Raw genomic sequence first — 18358 nt, forward strand, 5'->3', positions numbered from 1 at the left:
AGAAGTGAAAAGCCCAAGTCTTAATGACTTACCCAGTAGATAAATGTACATGTATTGTTGCAGATTAAGATATTATCTTTAAATATTTTTTGTTACACTAATATTGATTTTTGATACTTAATTTATTTGTTAGCATTATATTTTAGTAAGAGTTTTTTTTCTAATCCATTTTGGTTTGGAAGAGCCATATGACATTCAAGAGATATAACTTGGAGCAAATTGACACACATTGTGCATTCTGCTATAAAGCAGTACTAAATAAAGAGTTATCTTTCTTTACTTGTATTTTTCAGAGACGAGAAGAAAAGCAGCTTGAAAACAACATAAAGTTTGTACAATTTGGAAAAAATAAGTTTTGTTGTACATGTATTTAATTTGCCAAAATTATAGCTTGTTCTATCAGAAATATTCAAGATATTTGATGAAAATATAATAATTAATACATCCTATAAAATTTTGTTTGAAAATTTGACATCATAAAATAATTGTATTCAAAATGCAGGTATATTGACTATTTTCTTCATCCAAATAAAGCATATATTAATAACTTCATGTTCTGTCCTTGTAGCCGGATACAGCATCAGTACAACCAGTTGGAGCAGGAATACAGGATAGCAGCCATGGGGGTCCTACGACACAAAGGGCACGTCAGAAGGGTAGGTGATTCAAAATCAGAAGGAGGAGGGGGCATTAGAAGGGTAGGTGTCTCAAAATCAGATGGGAGGCATTAGAATGGTAGGTGTCTCAAAATCAGATGGTGGCATTAGAAGGTAGGTGTCTCAAAATTAGAGTGATCAGTTGTAACCAGAAATATAAGGATTTATGTCCAATGAGAAAAGCAGCATTGCATTTAAACAGATCAGATATTGGCAGAAATTCTACTTGGCATTATATGTTGATAGTTTTGAGAAAAATGAAAGTTGTTTACATTGTATCACATTGTAGTGGAATTCCCCCTAGTTGTTGTTTCATCTTCAGAGCTTCTGTCTTGGCATGCCCTCTTTGAAATACTGGGGAAAATCGCAACTTTGATGGAAACTTTTTTCTATAGGTCGTTCCTCTAATTAGTGTGGTTGTTAAAGGATCTCTGCAAAGCACTGAGATACCATTTTGTTATATTCTCTAAGATGGTCTTCTTAATTAATAGATATACAATGTACCCTGGTAGTATTCAAAGGCAATTACCTGTTCATCAGAAAAGAATCCCCCCCCTTTTAATCCTTATTTACTTGAAAGAATACAATTATGGAGAGAAATGTGTTTTATGTCAAAAGACCAAAGAGTCAATGGAATAGTTTTATCTATTTCTCTGGGAAAAAAATCATGAAATTTGATTCCTCTTTTTATCTTCTTTACCTCATTTTGAAAAAAACAACACACACCTGTGATTTTGTCCCACTCAGATAATCAGCTGAAATCACTGAGTCACAATGATAATCATCAACTTAAAAAAAAAAAAAAAACAACAGAAAAAGTTTGTGGTTGTTGAACACAAACAAAAGGAAAGGATCTCTGCCCCCAAAATGTTAGCTTCTTGATTTTACAGCAGATGAAGGTATCACAGAAATGATTTGATTTTTGTTTGCTTCCTGAGAAATGTCTTAGAATTGAGCCCCCCATGCCCCCCCCCAAAAAAAATTAAAATATTTTTCAATTTAAAGTACTATTTTAAATGAATTAAAGCAGCAGGTATTAAATATCTTATATAGCCATACTAAGTATATTATTACATAATTTGTCAAGTTTAAACATTGATGAGTTGTATTTTTGTATTGAAAATTAAACAAAATAGTATGAAAAAATTAAATCTTATTGTTATGTACTTTAAATTAGGAAATAAAAACCCTCAAATAAATGCTTCATATTTTTTTTTTTTTTTTTTTTTTTTTTTTTAATTTATTTTAACTTTCACACAGATTACACAAATATGAAACAGACGTATACATAAATACATATACAAATAAAGCAAAAGGCAAAAACAAAATTTAAAAAAATATTAATAAAAGCCAGTGTGAAAGTTTATGTTGAAAGAGAGGGGGGAGATATAAAGTGAGAGAGAGAGAGAGAGTGTTTTATCGAACAGTTGAAATTTTTTAAAGTTTTTCAAATATTTCCTGCCAGTATCTTTCAAATTCATCATATTTACAATTTTTTAACAAAAGAAATTTTTCTATATTCTTTTAATAACATTTTTCAAAGCCTCAATGTTTAATTTTATAGTTTTGGCATACTTACTAGCAAAAATATATTGTTTTATGATCAGAATAAGTAGATTTTCTAATTGTGAGTTTCTGTTTAAAAATTTACCAAATAAAATTGATTTATCAAAACAAACAGGCTTGTTTACTTTTTGGAAGATCCATTCTTCAATCTCTAACCATATTTCTTTTACAGCAGAACATTCAACAAAAAAGTGGTCAATACACACACACATAATGGTGAATCAATAAGTCTTAATTTAAAAAGATGACAATTTAGGAATTATTCTATGTAAGATTTGGAATTGTAACCATTGAAGTTTTGATTCTTGGGTTGTTTTGAAAGGTAGATCAAAAATTTTTTCAGCAAAATTCTAAATCATTTTATAACTGAAGTTATATTGCCCTTTTTATTTCTAATAAGAACATTATACATATCCTTACACCCTTTTTTATCTTTAAGAAAATTTCAACTTTGCATTGCATTGGCTTTATTTCATAATTCTTTAAAAAATATTCAACAGCATATTCAAAAGTTTGTATTTACTTTCAAGTTATAATGAATAAAATCAAAACTGTAAAAGTTTCCATTTAAACAGTCATTGATAAAACACAGTAACTTTTGATGAAAAAGGAGTAACACCTGGATTATGCCATAGGAAACTTAAATGTAGTGCCTGATTTACTTTATACCAGCTAGAGAAAAAAAATATTTTTTGTTTCCAAAATAAAGTCATTTCCAAACAGCCAAAGATGAATATTATTCCCAATTCTGCTTCAAGTAATTTAACCCATTTTTTTTTTTAGATTTCAATGAAGTAACAAAATTTTGATTATTTTAGCCCCCAAATTTATGCTCTTGAATAATTACATTAACTTTATGATTTTTATTATTCCATAAAAAATTATACAATTTATGACATCATCATATTTAAAATTTAATGTTTTTATTACATAATTTGTCAGTTTTTTTAATTTCTTCAATTTTTAATTTGTAATTAAAAACTCATGTAGATCAACAGAAAACTTAACACCTAGTAAATCAAAGGATGTAGTACTGGGATCAAACTTCCATCTTGAGTTGTTTTGAAAATTAAACTAATTTAGTTTTAGAAAAAATTTTTAGATTGATGCAAAAAATTAACATCTTATCCAATGTTATGAAATAACAGATGTATTTGCATATTGTGACAACTTGTAACCATCAATAGTTATACCTTTAATATCCTTATTTTTTCTAATTAAAATACCTAGAATCTCTGCTTCATATTTTATGTAAGAATTAATTGAAAAATCTCATTAATTTTTCTCATAATGTGCTGATATTCACATGTACTTATAGGAATACAACAGGAGCATATTTAAATAGGATTACTACTATTAACAAATATATTATTAATTTCTGCTCACACCAAATTATTTTCAGTCCAAAGTTTCATTTTAAGTTTACATCTAGCCTAGAAGTGCTTTGATAATATTTAAACTTGTTCAAATGCTATCAATCTATTTGCTCCTGACTATTGACAATGAAATGAGAAATTCTTCTATGAAAGGTAGGAAAATATTGACCCTGCATTCTAATTCTGCACAACTATAAATTCCAAATAATGGATTCCCAAAGTCTGTTGGTTGACAGTAATAGTTCTGTGTTTGTCTTTCCCGTGATTAAGGTTATAGTAAAAGTAGATGTGACACCTAGATCGGTCCTTAAAGTGTGAGAAATACTTATTTTTGTGACGTCTTCCACAGGAAAACTGTTAAAATAAAATGCCGTGTGTGGAATTAATAAAATAAACAGTGCAATTGGCATGTTTTTCAAAAGAATTTATTTCGGACATGCATAGTATATTAAATTGCTTCCAGTGTTTTGATAAAGTAATTTAAGAACAGATATCTTTAAAATTATGATAATGTTAACTCAGTGAAGTAAGAATATATATTTGGCTTCATATTTTATCTTCCTAGCAATTTAAAGTCCCTACTTGATCAATGGTTTGTGTGTATTATCTTAGAGTTATTAAGATATAAAGATAAAATCAGGTTCCATTTATTTATGTTAAAGCCATTGGTATAGAGTTCCGAGGACTTTGTTAACTTTACTTAAATATTACCCATCAGAGAAATAATGAAGCTAATCATTGATTGTCATGGAAGTCCAGTGACAGGATTTTTCCTTCAGGACCCCATGCTGATAATTTTACATGACCATCTCCCCCTAATAATAGGTCTTGTCTCTAATCATCCCATAATCCCCGTGATGCCCCTCCTGTGGCTTTACTGATTGATCACAGATCAATTAGCAGTTCCTTTTGTTCAAATCTGGAGAAGGCAGGGCTTGTTGGGCTTGTTTTTCTCCCCCCAAAATAATGGTATAGATAGGGATCAGCTCCTACCCAACTGTGTGTGCAAGACAGTGTATAGAAACCATGAAATGTACTGGATTCGGTTTTGCCGTTATATTTTTTTTACCTGCTCGTAAAGGGTGACACCCAACAGTGTGATAACTCTTATGTCCCTTTAAATTTTCAAATATTGGTGGGAGAAAGTGTTCAATATTTTCTGATGTATTTTGGGATAATGTGTGTTTGTTGACTTAATAGACTTGATAAACACTTGAAAACCACAAAATAAACTTGCTGCATCTGGGCTGTTCACCTTCCGAAAGATCAATGTCCAATTTCAAAACTACTCTTTAACTGTTTGTTACAATGTGATGGATTTTAACTTTGATTCCTGAATGAGGATGCTCTATGTTCATTATGAGTTAATTCAGACACTGCCTAAGAAATGAGGTCCATTCTTTTTGTGTGTTGAATTCTAAGATGGATCTGTGTTTGGAAGGAGTGCCATGTCTTCATCTTACTCACAAACAGTTAATGTACTATCTGACTCAGGTATATTTAATTTATTTTCTTGGATATTTGAATGGATTTTGATTTTAGAGGGGAATTACAAGGGTTTTTATGTGTTTAATATCTAGAAAAATAACTTGTAAGTTATTTATTTTCCAGTTTATTGGTGCTTCTACTTTAATGACCATTTAAAAAAATCATTTACCTTTAAATGATCAAGAATTTCATTGAATTTGTTTACCAAGAAATACAGAAGTATTGCCAGCATTTGTTTATCATGAATGACTAGAAAAACAATCTTGTTGATCCACAGATAGTCATCAGCTGCAGTGAAATTGAGCCCAATTTTATTTAATTTACCTGTTTTCAGTGAAATCTAGTTTCTCAGGTGAAAATCTAGACCCATTTCATCACTATCTTCAATGATTCATGATAAACATTTCTACAATATTTGATTTGTTTATTTGTTTGCTGAGCAGATTGTATCGGTGTTAGAATTGTCACCCCCTCTCTAACTCGGTCACTGATAGCAGCATTCTTCTGCCTGGGTAACAGTTGACTCCCATACAAACATATGATGTCATCAAATGTTAAAATACCCTCATACCTGATTGTTGATCAACGTGAAGTGGTTACAATTACAGATAGCATTAAGACCCATTTCTGTTTATAATTGGAATGTTTTGTATTTTTCTTGGACCTATGTATGTTTTTTGTCTAGATTTGTATAATAATAGTGGAAACTTTAAATGTTTTACTTTTGCTTTCATATGCAGTTCCCATTAGAGTTTATGTATTGCGAGTAAATATTTATTCATTGTTGATGCTCCCTCTTTCTCATTCTCTATGTATATTTTTGACCAAAGTTCATGGTTAGAAGAGAGAAATTATTTATCATGTATATAAACACAGCTGAGTTGGACTCTCATTGACTTCCAGTTATTCTTATTTTAGATGTTTCCAAAGAGTATAAATCAATCATTGTCTTGGAGTAAAAACACAAGGAAATATTTTGGGATGGTTAAAGAGGTCTCGAATTTTTTCTTGAACCAGAGTCAAAAGATGGTTGATCTTGATAACTCATCCTTTCTTTACTGTCATGACTGAATGTACCATGGCTCAGATCTAGCATTAGGTTTCCCAATACTAGACTATGGAAAAGCCATATGCTGCCTTTGATTTCTAAATGTTGTTAAAGAAGATCATTGGAAAAGTTTAAATGTTATTATGTTGACTTAAAAAGAGATTTAAGTCTATCTGTGACCCCGAGAAAATTATTAGAATTGTCCAAGACTGCTTTAACATTGATTCAGTGTATAGTCTGATTAAATCTAGAGTACTGGACCAATGTTTGAAGAACTGATTGACGATAGCTTAGAAGTCTCCAGAAATTTTTATTTTATCGAATATCATCTAATGCGCACATACTTATGATAAAGGAGACATAGGGAGTGATTCTCAAATGCAGCCTATATTTTGATGCTGCAATGCGGTACTTCTATGTCTTGAAGTGTTTTGATATTTAATTGATAAACAATTGCATAACACTCAGAAAACATTATTTTTCCCCCCTGAAGGCTTGGTTAGAGAAGGCTTGGCATTAAGTAGCCACTGCTTCTTGGCAAGAAGTAGTTGTTGCTTCGATCTTTATAAAACAAGAATAGATATGGGTTACCCCATATCCAAAGATATTCGACTTTTAGATTTAATATGCTTATCAGTGTTTATAATGACGTTAATAAAAAAACTGCAATAGGGCCTAGTTTGGAACTGGTGTAAATTTCGTGAGCATGGTGAGGTCACCCAGTCTCCTAACAAACGGTACACATAGGCCTACATGAACCTGTGTCCGCAAGACCAACATTAGCCTTGATCTACACACGTGCGATGGAGCTGTTAAACGCATCCAGCGAGCTCGGAGGAACACGTTTTGTTTTGCCGAGAAGTTACGATGGCAGACAAAACTTTTCTTTTCTTAATTAGATCATATGAATACGAATTCTGATTAATAAAAATTATACAATCCCTGTTGAACTATATATAGTTTGTTCTAACATTTGCATCTGCAACAACTTGTGTTTAAAATGGCCGTGTTAGGAAAATCAAAACCGGATCGGAAAATTCTAAACTGAAAACCCTTTTTGTTTTGAAAATTACTGAAATATGCTAATGTATATAACTTACATTATTCAAGTTCTATATAAAATGTAAGCCTATGAACTCCAACACGAACCCGAATGTCGCGTTTTGCCACACATTTTATCCCCTACAGTTTACAAAGTGTACACACGTGAGCAGAATCCAGCCAGGGATTGAAAATTCCGTCATTTAATAATATACACACACAGAATGATTTATTTCTTCTTAAAAGGAAATTGTATGATAATTAACAGACTATAAACATGTACTTAATACAATTGTTGATATAGTATTATCAATTCATCGGTGAAAAAATATGAATCGAAGAATGACCTAAATATTCTCTATTATCAAACAAAAAAAAAAAAAAAAGGCTGAGGTGGGAGCGAGCGTAGGAATATTGATATTTTTTATTTGCATTTCGGGGGGAAAGTGATTTTCTAATAATATTTTGACGTTGTTTTTGATTTCTTTAACGTATGACATACACAACTTCACTCTTATCATGAACAATAATGTTGTATCTACTTAATCATGATGGAACTATTTTGGTCGGACCAATTTGTCTGAAAACAATAATATATCTTGCAGAGATAGTATGCATTGATCGAATATATTAAAAAAGAAAAATAAATAGCTTAATACCTTTTCTGTTTTCTGTGCGTGTTTTGACCAATGTACATTCTAGAGTCATTGTTCTTCACTGATTGTTATATTTTTGCAGATTAGTTCTAGGCTGTCAGGAAATAACCCATATAATCATGATAAATGTCCATTAGCCTCGCTGCACTGAGAAGTAATGTACCGTGATGTGTTTGTTGTCAATCATTTTTCATCACTTCAGACTGCAAAACAATCAAAAATATGTTTACTTACATGCAAGTTTTTCAAATTTTGTTGATAGATGCAAGAAATGCTGTTGAAAACATGGTAATTTTGTGCCAAAATTTACTCTGAAGATGACTTTTAAGACTTTTTGAATTTAGAAATATTTCTCTTATTGAGAACGCTTTGCGCTGCATTGTCGTTTCTTTTGGTGGTTGCTGGGGATTTGATTCCATGCTGACGGGTGGCAGATATAATTAGGTAGCTCCTCCCAGAGTGATGGGAATCAAACACTTCAGGGTAATGTTTGATCTAGAATTATCAGTCCTTTTACAAGTTCAGATATGTCCCCACCATTGACAACTCCTGGGACAATATTGACTCATTTTGAAGGAATTTGAAACCAAACAAATCATTTTAAAAATTTTGAAGCTAATTCTTTGCCATGGAGAATAGTGAGCTTCCATGCACAAAGCAATCATTATCCTTCATTGATGACAACCAACTTCTTGTTAGGTTGATTTAAATAAAGGCTTGATTTTCCTTTTGTGGAGAGTTTTTTTCTCAAAATTGGTTTTGAAAGGTTACCATATAATTTATTCACATTTTTTTGTGAAAAACTCCCCGATTTCCATCTTATCGTGCCCCGTTAGATTTCAGATATTGAGAAGAGAACTTAAACGTGAGAATTTTGCGAACACTTCAACGGTGACAGGTAAATGCCCGTTATTGCCCTGAGAATTTGATATTGTTATTTGCATAAACATTTCTTTAATGTGGACATTACCTTTTGGGACATTGATTTAATCATAATTTTTTTTTAAATGTAATGCATTATTGAATTGAGTTATATGAAAAGACACTATAGTAAAGATGCCTACTGGGCATATTTAATCTTTCATTCGTGCAGAAGAATATTCAGGTATAACATTCATTTCATTACAAATGAGGGAAAAGACTAAACAAAACTGTTTGTTTTTCAAAGTCAAACCAATAGGTCGAAGAAGAAAAACAATATTTTGACTAAATAGAGAACAGATGTCGAGTGTCCTTTTACTAATATTGTGTTGGATTACTATGTAGGAAATAGTACTGTTTATTTGTTGGGTTTCTATCAACTTTAGCTGAAAGTCAATTTTCTACTGTTTATTTCTCCAATCAAGCCAGAGTTTCTGTTGTGAAAAGGCAATGTGTTGGATCCTTGACTGATGCCACAGTGGGTTCCTTTGAATGTTTCAAAGAATGAAACATTTCAGTGTTGCAACAAATGTCTACATGTGTTACAAAGCACAGATGATATGAGCATTGGTACACAACTGAACACAGGAAAAACGCAGTTGTTACATAGCTGGGTGACAGTTTTATGCAGTTCCCCGATCTACTCCAATGACCTGTGTAATGCGGCCTGTCAGGGCTCCTCATTCATTGTGTTATAACTGTCACTTACCTTGTGAAGAGTTGCCTCTACACCATTGTTTCATGCTTTTCCTTCTTTGTGGTTCTAAGTAAAAAAAAAAAAGCAAAATTTTACCTAGGGTTCCATGCAGAATTTTTATTCAAGGATATACATGAATTTTTCTCTTTGTAAAGGTAGGATGGCTATTCTTGATACTTTAGTATGAAGGTATAATTATTATGCCATTGAGCATTGGTAGGATATAAATGGTGCATTGTTGTGTCTTCATGAAATGATATCAAATGCAACAAAGTCATTGGAATTATAAGATGCAGATGATTAAAGGTGTGGTTCAGTGTACTAAGAGCAACTAAGAATAATGTCATTTATGGCAATGTTTTGACACTTTGAGAATTTTAAACTTAAATGAAAATTTGTAATGGATGGTAATTATAACCACTGAAAATTACAGTCAAATCAGCATATTTATATGAATCAATTGAAACATTTTATCATGCAGACAGAGTTATTCCCCTTGTTGTGCATCTTGTAAACATGTATTGATTGCAAAATGCATCATCAATATAAATTGTGCATAAAAGTTTCTATTGCACTCATGGCCAATGAAAAGAAAGTGAAGTACAGGCACAGAATGTGTTGTATTTGGAAAGATTTATTTTGTCTTTTCGGTTCATCTTATAGGCAGGTGAGACAATGTGTTTTTCTAATTTTGTTATAATGAGAATTTTTCAGAATTATGTAATTGGTTGCATAAATTGACTGCTGCATAAAATACATTTGCATGACTGTGTTGCACCTGGTCTGTTTTAAAGAGCACAATGTTTGTTTCCTATTGTGTTACCATTAGAAAAAAAATTTTCATGTATCGATTTTTCGATATACTGCTGTCCAGGTATATTGTATCTCTTTTCTTGCTGCAGATATTTAATTTTCGGTAATTGAGCAAGAAGTTTTTACGACAGGGTATTGACACTAAGTAGGGTTTTTTTTATTGATGACAATTTTGTATCTATTTTTAGTCGTCCAGAAGTCAGCCAGCCATAGGCCTGAAGCAAACAGCTAAACCCAGGGTAAGTTATAGCTATAGTTCCCAGACAAGTCATATTACCCGAGTTATTATACAGTACCTACCTTATTTATTGAAATGGGTATAAGTATTGAGCAGTTGAAGGGAGAGAGAATTATTAAAAAAAGAAATGATTAAGTCTATTTTTAGTATTGCTTAATTAACACCTTTCAAATGGATTGAATCTTGGAGTTCATTGATGACTTTAACATTATCCTTAATTCTTATGTAAAAAAAAAAATTGTCATTTTAAATTCATTGGATTCAAGATATCCTGTCCTAATTTTAAGAATAGAAGCTGTTGTAGGGATGTAGCCTTCATTCAAGGATTAGTCTGAATTCAAGGCTATGTCAATCTACAGCTTTGAAAAATGCAGAATTCATTGACCTAGCTAATTTTAGCATCAAGTAATTTCAAAAGCAATGAAATAACAGTACATCAAGTGTAAAATTAGCCTTTTAAGTGTACCTTGACTTCTTTTGATTTTTGAATGAGTTGTAATCTTCAAAGGGAAGCTTAATTGGAATATTAGCTGGGTTAATTATTCCTTTCCTGTATTTGTTAGCAGGGTTACAGTTTCATAGGAATTTATTAAAAGAATGTTTGAGCATGAATGAAATGTATACTTTAGGCAGATTTTATCAAATTGAATATTATCTTCCGTAACTTTTCTCAGATTTGTCAATTATTTAAAAGATATTTCATATTTTAATAGAAAATGAACTGCTTTTCATTTTTAAAACCATGAAGTGCAAGTTTGAAAATAGCATATTCCTTGAAATGCAGCCACTGCAGGAACCAGGTTTTTCTTGCTACAAAACAGTAAGCTGTTACACGTTATATAACCCGTAATCTGACATCAATGAAATGAGCATTACATAAGGTATTGTTCGCGATTAAGCAGATGAACTTTTTAATAAGTGTGCATGGGCGTAAAAAGTACTGTGCTTCTTTGATGTTCAAGTGACTTCCGAAGCGCCTTGAAAAGAATTTCCTCCAAATGGAAAAAAACCTCTTATATTGGTTTCATGGAAAGTGCTTTTAAATTTTAAACTTTTGCACATGGATACTTTTGATGCACGTTATATAACTAAGGTATTGTTTTTTGAACTTTTTTTTTTTTTTTTGATGTTCAAGTGACTTAGAAAATCAGTGAATTAATTGTTGAAATTCAGAGAATATATTATCTTTTGAAAACATCTCTTCAAAAAGTTATGATTAACATACATATTTCTTCAAAATCTTTATTGGCATCAAACATCCTGTTCTCGGCATTTAGGAAATAATTTCTGACAATAGTGAGTCACCTGTTACAAGAATTGTCTGTTGCCTCATCAACTTGTTGACTAATCCAGCTATCTGTGATGCAATACTGGTCAGACATGAATCATTGCTGCTGAGCCAAATCATTTGCCAGAAAAACCGTTTATAATTCCATCCTGAACCTCCCCGCCTGCAAGTAATGGAACAGTCTACTATTTTCTTATTGGGATCTTATTACCCCCTTTGCTGTAGGGCTAGTCCATCTGTTTTCTTTTTGATTTTTTTTTTCAAAATGGAGAAAGTTTATGCTGAAAGATGGAAGATTTTTTAGATGAATTTAGAGAAGGATTTTGATGAATTTATAAAGGAATGACATAGAATAATATTGTTTTCCACTGAGGGTAAGGTTAAAATATTTATTGCACTGACTGAAAATGAAAGAAAACGATTGATTTTAGTTGATGGAATAAGTCTGTCTGATGCGAAGGCATGCATGTTCACTAACAGAAGCTAGTTGTCACATCTATGTAATGGTATTTGGCTTGATTCATTGTAGGTTATTTATAATAGTTCTGAGTTTTTTGACAGCAATAGATAATGAGGTTAGTTAGTATATATAAACCATAGAACAAGAAGAAATTCATTCATTAGGATCATATTACAAAAACAAGTTGTTTACAATATATTGCAATAATGGCAAACAATAGTATCGCAATACAATTTTGTAATATCGATATATTGGCAATATATAGAATTTTGTCATTAAATATAAAAATGGACTTATGAAAGTTGTTATTTAGCCAAATAGTAAGTCAGAAGTTGTTTTGTGGGAACATTTCAGAGCATAACTTAAATGAAATCAACAAGATTTTTTTCCGTGTTGGTTACTTATCATAGTTATGTACATTCCGCATGTAAATTAAAGTAAATTTAGTAAGAAAATGCCATTTTTATTACATTGAAAATATTGCAATACATATCGCAATACAGTTAAAAATATCGCAATATATCGCAATACGAAATCTCAGGCCAATACCCAGCCCTGCTTGGCGGAAAAATATTTTTGGCCACCAGCTACGACATATGGAACTCATTGTGAATAAAAAATGAATGGTCAGTCAATCCCATGGGAGAGTGTGGTATATATATCCCAGGAATAACTTAGAATAGATGTGCTACAAGTTCTGCTCAATGGGTAACAGATGCTGCAAGTAACAGCTTTAATGTGAATCATAATTATATACAGGAAGCTGCCTATAGGTGCTATCATATTCAGATATATCAAATGAATTGGAAATTGACAAGGTTTCACCTAACATGTAAATTTTTATCTTGTTTTTCTGACCTGTGTCATCAGGGGTAATAACCTATTATTTTTTGGCCATGCATCTTTACTATATTACATGTATAACAGATATTTGTATGATAGAATTTGATACTAATTAACTGTAGATGTTTCCTATGTACTTGTTGCTATATCTACAGGTGTCCAAAAATACTTCACTTTATGCATAATCAGATAAGTAAAAAGATAAGTATTATCACTAGGGGTGTGCAATATTACCGGTATATCGGTATATTGCGGTATTCTCCACCACGATAATATATCGCAATATGAAAATCAGATACCGGTATTTCACGATATATATAAAAATATATAAAAACCTCCTTCATTATAGAAACTGCTGAAATAATACTTGTAACTGCCTCAGGCTTTTTATCTCGTTAAAACAATACTTCGTCAGCTTTCAGAGAAAGATATATCAAGAGAAAGATAGAGAGAAGAGAGAGAGAGAGAGAGAACGTTTAATTTACTGTTGCAATTTTACATATCTTACTTTAAATATGATTTATAATTAATTATAAGACTTTAAAATAAAATTAATAAGAAAGATAATATGTTAAACATTTTTACAGGGTGTATACCAAGTGTATTGTGGTTCTCAAAATCTCGCATCGAATCTACATGATTGACATCGCGATGAAATGTCAAGTTCAATATACATGTTCATATTACAAGTAAATGGTCATCCGTGTTTTAACTTGAAGAAGTGTTGCTCCAATTTTTTTTTTATAACTTTCAGGCCATTTTAAACACCTTCATTCTATACCAGGAGCATATTTATTAAATCACTAGATACAAGCCATTTCCTGATCGTTTGTCATATGTGAAATTAGGTCGGTTAGACTAAAACACCAAAACGCTCGAAAAATAAGTCAAAATTTCTTTCTGGCTTTAATTTTATTCTGTAAATACAATAACATATAGTATGTATTGTTTTATTCTTGAATAGCATTTCATGCTACTTCATTACCCCCCCCCCCCCCCCCCAAAAAAAAATTATAATAATAATAAAAAGACAAAAGTTTATATATTCTGTATAAACTTTTTTTTTAATTTGAAAATTCTCCATAGGGGTTCATTTTGTTATTATTTTACCTGGTATTTGATTAAAAGTAAAGTGTTACAATTATGTGTGCAATTAATGTATTATCCCTCCTCCCCCTTTAAAACTTAAAGATAAATTCAAATATATAGTCTTTGAATTTGACAGCATTTCAAACATTCTGCTCGAATTTATTTATGATAATTAAAATCTACAATATATTGCAATATATTGCAATATTCAAAGTTAAATATTGCAATATATCGCAATATGGTTTTCACTCGCAATACCCAACTCTAATTATCACTGTTGAGAGACCAAACTCTGCAATTCAGTGATATCACAGTGTTATAGATATGAACAGAACTTTACACTCTGGGAATCTACTGAAATCTGGCTTGTAACAAACTGTCACATTGATTTCTTTACTGACCTGGTAAGAACATCTTAAGCTCTGCTTCAATTTTTTTGTCAGGGTCTAATTGAACAGTTTCCATTTGCTGATGAAGACTGACTCTGAATAATTTCCCTTTAGGTTTCGTCTCTCATGGGTAGTAAATGAAATGTTTTGTCAAAAATTTGTCAAGTGTTTAAAGATTTTTATGATTTTTTTGTCAGAATAGGACATTTTTTATGTGTTTTTATGAGGCCTTGTGAACTTTTGTCCTGGACTTTCTAGATTATGTATTATCTTGTAGGCTTATATGGCTTTGGACTGCACTCATGGGGTGAAAAACGCGGTTATCAGAATACCATTGTTAAGTCATGCGAATTTCTATCATCCTTTTCAGTTTTGATCAATCTAAATTATTTTTTTATATATAACCTGCACTTGTCACAATTGTAAGAACTTTAGTATATATATAATAAAGTAAACAGCTGTATGTGATGTAATATCTTAAGTTTACAATTATTATGAAATATACAGTCATGGTTGATTGTTATCATTGCACACAAACATATATAATACTTATAGGATGCTTTTTGGCATTTTAAATCCCCACATCAGGGAATGAAAGTGAAACCAACAGATGTTCATTAAATCTGGACTTTTTGTCTTTCATAGATTTTGCTATCATTCTTATCATGTACAGCATCTGGCTGACAATGCACTTAAAAAAGATAGAAATTTGAGATCTAGAACCTAATATGTATTTTTTTAAGAAAACTGAATCAGTACCAAAAAAAGGTCAGCCCAGTTAAATTTTTTATTATCATGGATCTGTGTTGTTCATGGTTTTGTGAGTTTGTGGTATTCTGCGTTAAATGTAAGAAATGTACGAGGTTTTCCAGTTGCGGTCTGTCACTTATCTTCTCCTACTATACTGTAACGAATCCTATCTTTATAATCAGATAGGTGTGTATAATACAGCGAAAAAAATATCCCAAAACACTAAAGGCCACCAGAAATTTTACTCTTTTAACAATAATAAAAACCGATTTTCAGGTAAATTAGCTCTTCGCATGAAAAGGTATAAGTTTCTCCTGTAATAAAGTAGTGTTGATAGAAGGTTTGATAAGCTATGGAGTGATGCGATCTGTGTATAATGTTGCAAGTGACAGTGGCCATAGGATCTGTATATTTCTTTTTCTGTCTTTCCACAGCCATCCATCTTTGGAACAATTACAAAAGACAAAAACCCCAAGGACAGGCGACTGGTAAGTATACTTGAATTCTAGACGTAGACTTTATTTTTACAGTACATGTTCCAGTACATGTTCTTTTAGCGATGATGAAGAGACCAGAGGATGTGTCCTTTTGGGTGAAACTAAATTATATTGAGAAAAAGAAGTCTCATCTATCAATAATTATATGTGATTTTGACATCCTAATATGAATAATTTCACAAATGTGATAGTGTTAGCTACCAGGTATATTATGTTACAGATAAATGTCAGTATCAGTAAATTAAAATAGGTGTACCTATGAATGTTATGAAAAAATACTACTGAATGCTTCCAACGTGTTACAATCATAAACATATTTATACATTGAAGTTAAGATCCAATTCTTTAGTTGAATGCAACATTGTCTATGTAAAACCATTTATATAATAGTGTTGCATTATGCATGTACTATGCCTAAATAGTAGGCAGGGTTTGACACATGGTGCACGAGCCGGAGGCGAGTGCACCATGTGTCAAACCCTGCCTACTATATAGGCATAGTACATGCATAATGCAACACTATTGTTATTATTATGCTGACTGTTGTAATTATTTATGCGGCAATCTATTTGACTTTTTCCAGAAAATATCGGTGCTTAAACAGCGCACCTGCAAGAACTAATTCAAAATATTCATGCTAAAATTGTTTGCATGCTTAGTTATTTTGCTTACTAGTATTTTCTCTAAATAAGTCGGGATTTTCTGTCCCAAAGCAACACATCTTTATTTTCTGTTTTGTTCGTAAGCCTTATTTGTTTGCAGACGTCGATTCTCATTGATAATTTTCTTTTACATCCTTCAATCAAGCGTCATATAAAAAAGCGTTTTAATGACCCTATAAAATCAGTTCATCTAACGATCTGTATGTAATTAGTTTGAAAGTTTGTTGTACACATTAATCTAAAGTTCCTTAGAATAATATAACTGTTTTCAAATAATATTTGTTTATTTTCTCCTTCTTGTGTCAATTGTATAAATTAAGTTTATATATTTAATAAAATTATACCAATTAGTGATCGTCTCTATGGCGTAATCGATAAGGCATCGGACTGACCATCTCATGTTCGTGAGTTCGATCCCCGGCATGTGCAAGGAAGAATTTTATTCAGTAAATGAAGCCGTGCACTATTTCGGCATAGTATGCTTACGCTATATAAATCCTTAGACCACTATGCGAGAATAGTAGGGTATGGGTTATATAGAGACAAACTGACAGGAAGCATAATAATAGGTGATAGGGTAGGGTGGGGAGGGGGGAGGGAGTTGTAACTTACTATCCAAGTGAGACTTTGTAGTATGGATTTAAGATATGTATTCACATGTTAAGATGGTCTAGTGTCTGTAATATAAGTAAGATAAATGTAAAAATCATTACAATTTGTTGTTGATTCCTTTCAAGCAATTTTGGTCTAACATGTGAGGTATGTCACTTGACTTTTCACCATAAAGTCAGTAATATGATGAATGTCACAAATCTTGTGGGATGAAAATTATGTTTCGAATGGTATAGGGTTAAATAGTCAGGCCTTTTAAATGTCTGGAGTTATGACAAAAATTCCTTCCTTTGTAATCCTGGCCTGTGTGCATGTCTTAGAAGAAGGTCCCAGTAAAGTACAGCTCTTGCATGAGTGGTTCAGTAACTTATAAATAATCATCATTATTATAAAGATGACAGTAAGATGATAATATATACGGCTAAGGGTCTTGTACACAATAAGGGTCGCAAACAGAATGAACGGGTCTTTTAAATATTTTTTTTCAAAAGAAGGTTGCAAATGAGTAGTTTGTTACAATTATGAAAATCAAACAAAATCTTTTTGGGAGGCTTTTCAACAAGACAGATATTATTGTTTCCAAAGAAATTCCAACCATTGTTAAATTTTATTGTGGCAGCTAGGAAAGCATTACATTGAAGGTCAAAGTGCTAAAACTAAACAACTGGTATGGTGTGTGGAAGATAACTTGAAAATGTCATAAAAACTCAATATTGCAGATGATATAGGTCGTACAAAAATCAGAGCTATTAAACAGCTGGAAGGACATGTGCTGAGATTAAAGTTACCTGAAAATTATCTCTGCTTTTCCGGTTCTGATAATTAAACTTAAAAAAATACCCTCCATTAAATGATTGTGTCTTGACTTTAATGAACTAATGGGTGATCTGAGTTTTAAGATCGCGGCCTTGATGCCAAAAATACATGATTCTAGAAATCAAAGGAATGTTAAAAAATTGAAACAGAGACAAGCTTTAGCCTCTGATAAAAGATTGGTTTTTTGGGGGGTTGAATTATTAGCATGCGGAATTTTTTGTTCTAAATATTTCAAAATTCTTTGTTTCTAAATTATGTCAGAAACAATAGAGAGTCAATAAATGGTGCTATATATAAATTTTCCTTCTTTTTGAAAATTCCCTACACATGATCAAAATATAAATTCCTTGTTTTTAATCTGTAGACATGTTTTTTTTTAAAAAAGGAAAATCCTAAGAGTCTTGAAAGAGATATTATATCGTAGCCTCTAGCTATTTCCTTATTGAAGTTAA

At 31.5% G+C, this 18358-nt stretch overlaps 1 protein-coding gene across 4 annotated transcripts in view; it reads left to right on the forward strand.

Moving 5' to 3' along the window:
- LOC134260346 (ras-GEF domain-containing family member 1B-like) overlaps positions 1–18358 on the forward strand; it is a 40977-nt gene that overhangs the window by 4201 nt on the left and 18418 nt on the right. For 2 of the 4 annotated variants that reach the window (XM_062742910.1, XM_062742909.1), the window contains exons 3-6: positions 294–328; positions 569–656; positions 10451–10501; positions 15754–15807. In XM_062742910.1, coding sequence (XP_062598894.1) covers positions 294–328; positions 569–656; positions 10451–10501; positions 15754–15807 — 228 coding nt within the window. Of the gene's footprint in view, positions 1–293; positions 329–568; positions 657–5005; positions 5093–10011; positions 10117–10450; positions 10502–15753; positions 15808–18358 lie in introns of those variants that run through there. The other 2 variants (XM_062742912.1, XM_062742911.1) reach the window with 2 other exon arrangements.

Source organism: Saccostrea cucullata, unplaced genomic scaffold (assembly GCF_032062105.1).
Source record: "Saccostrea cucullata isolate Sc308-1 unplaced genomic scaffold, CSIRO_AGI_Scuc_v1 ctg445, whole genome shotgun sequence".
NCBI lineage: Eukaryota > Metazoa > Mollusca > Bivalvia > Ostreida > Ostreidae > Saccostrea > Saccostrea cuccullata.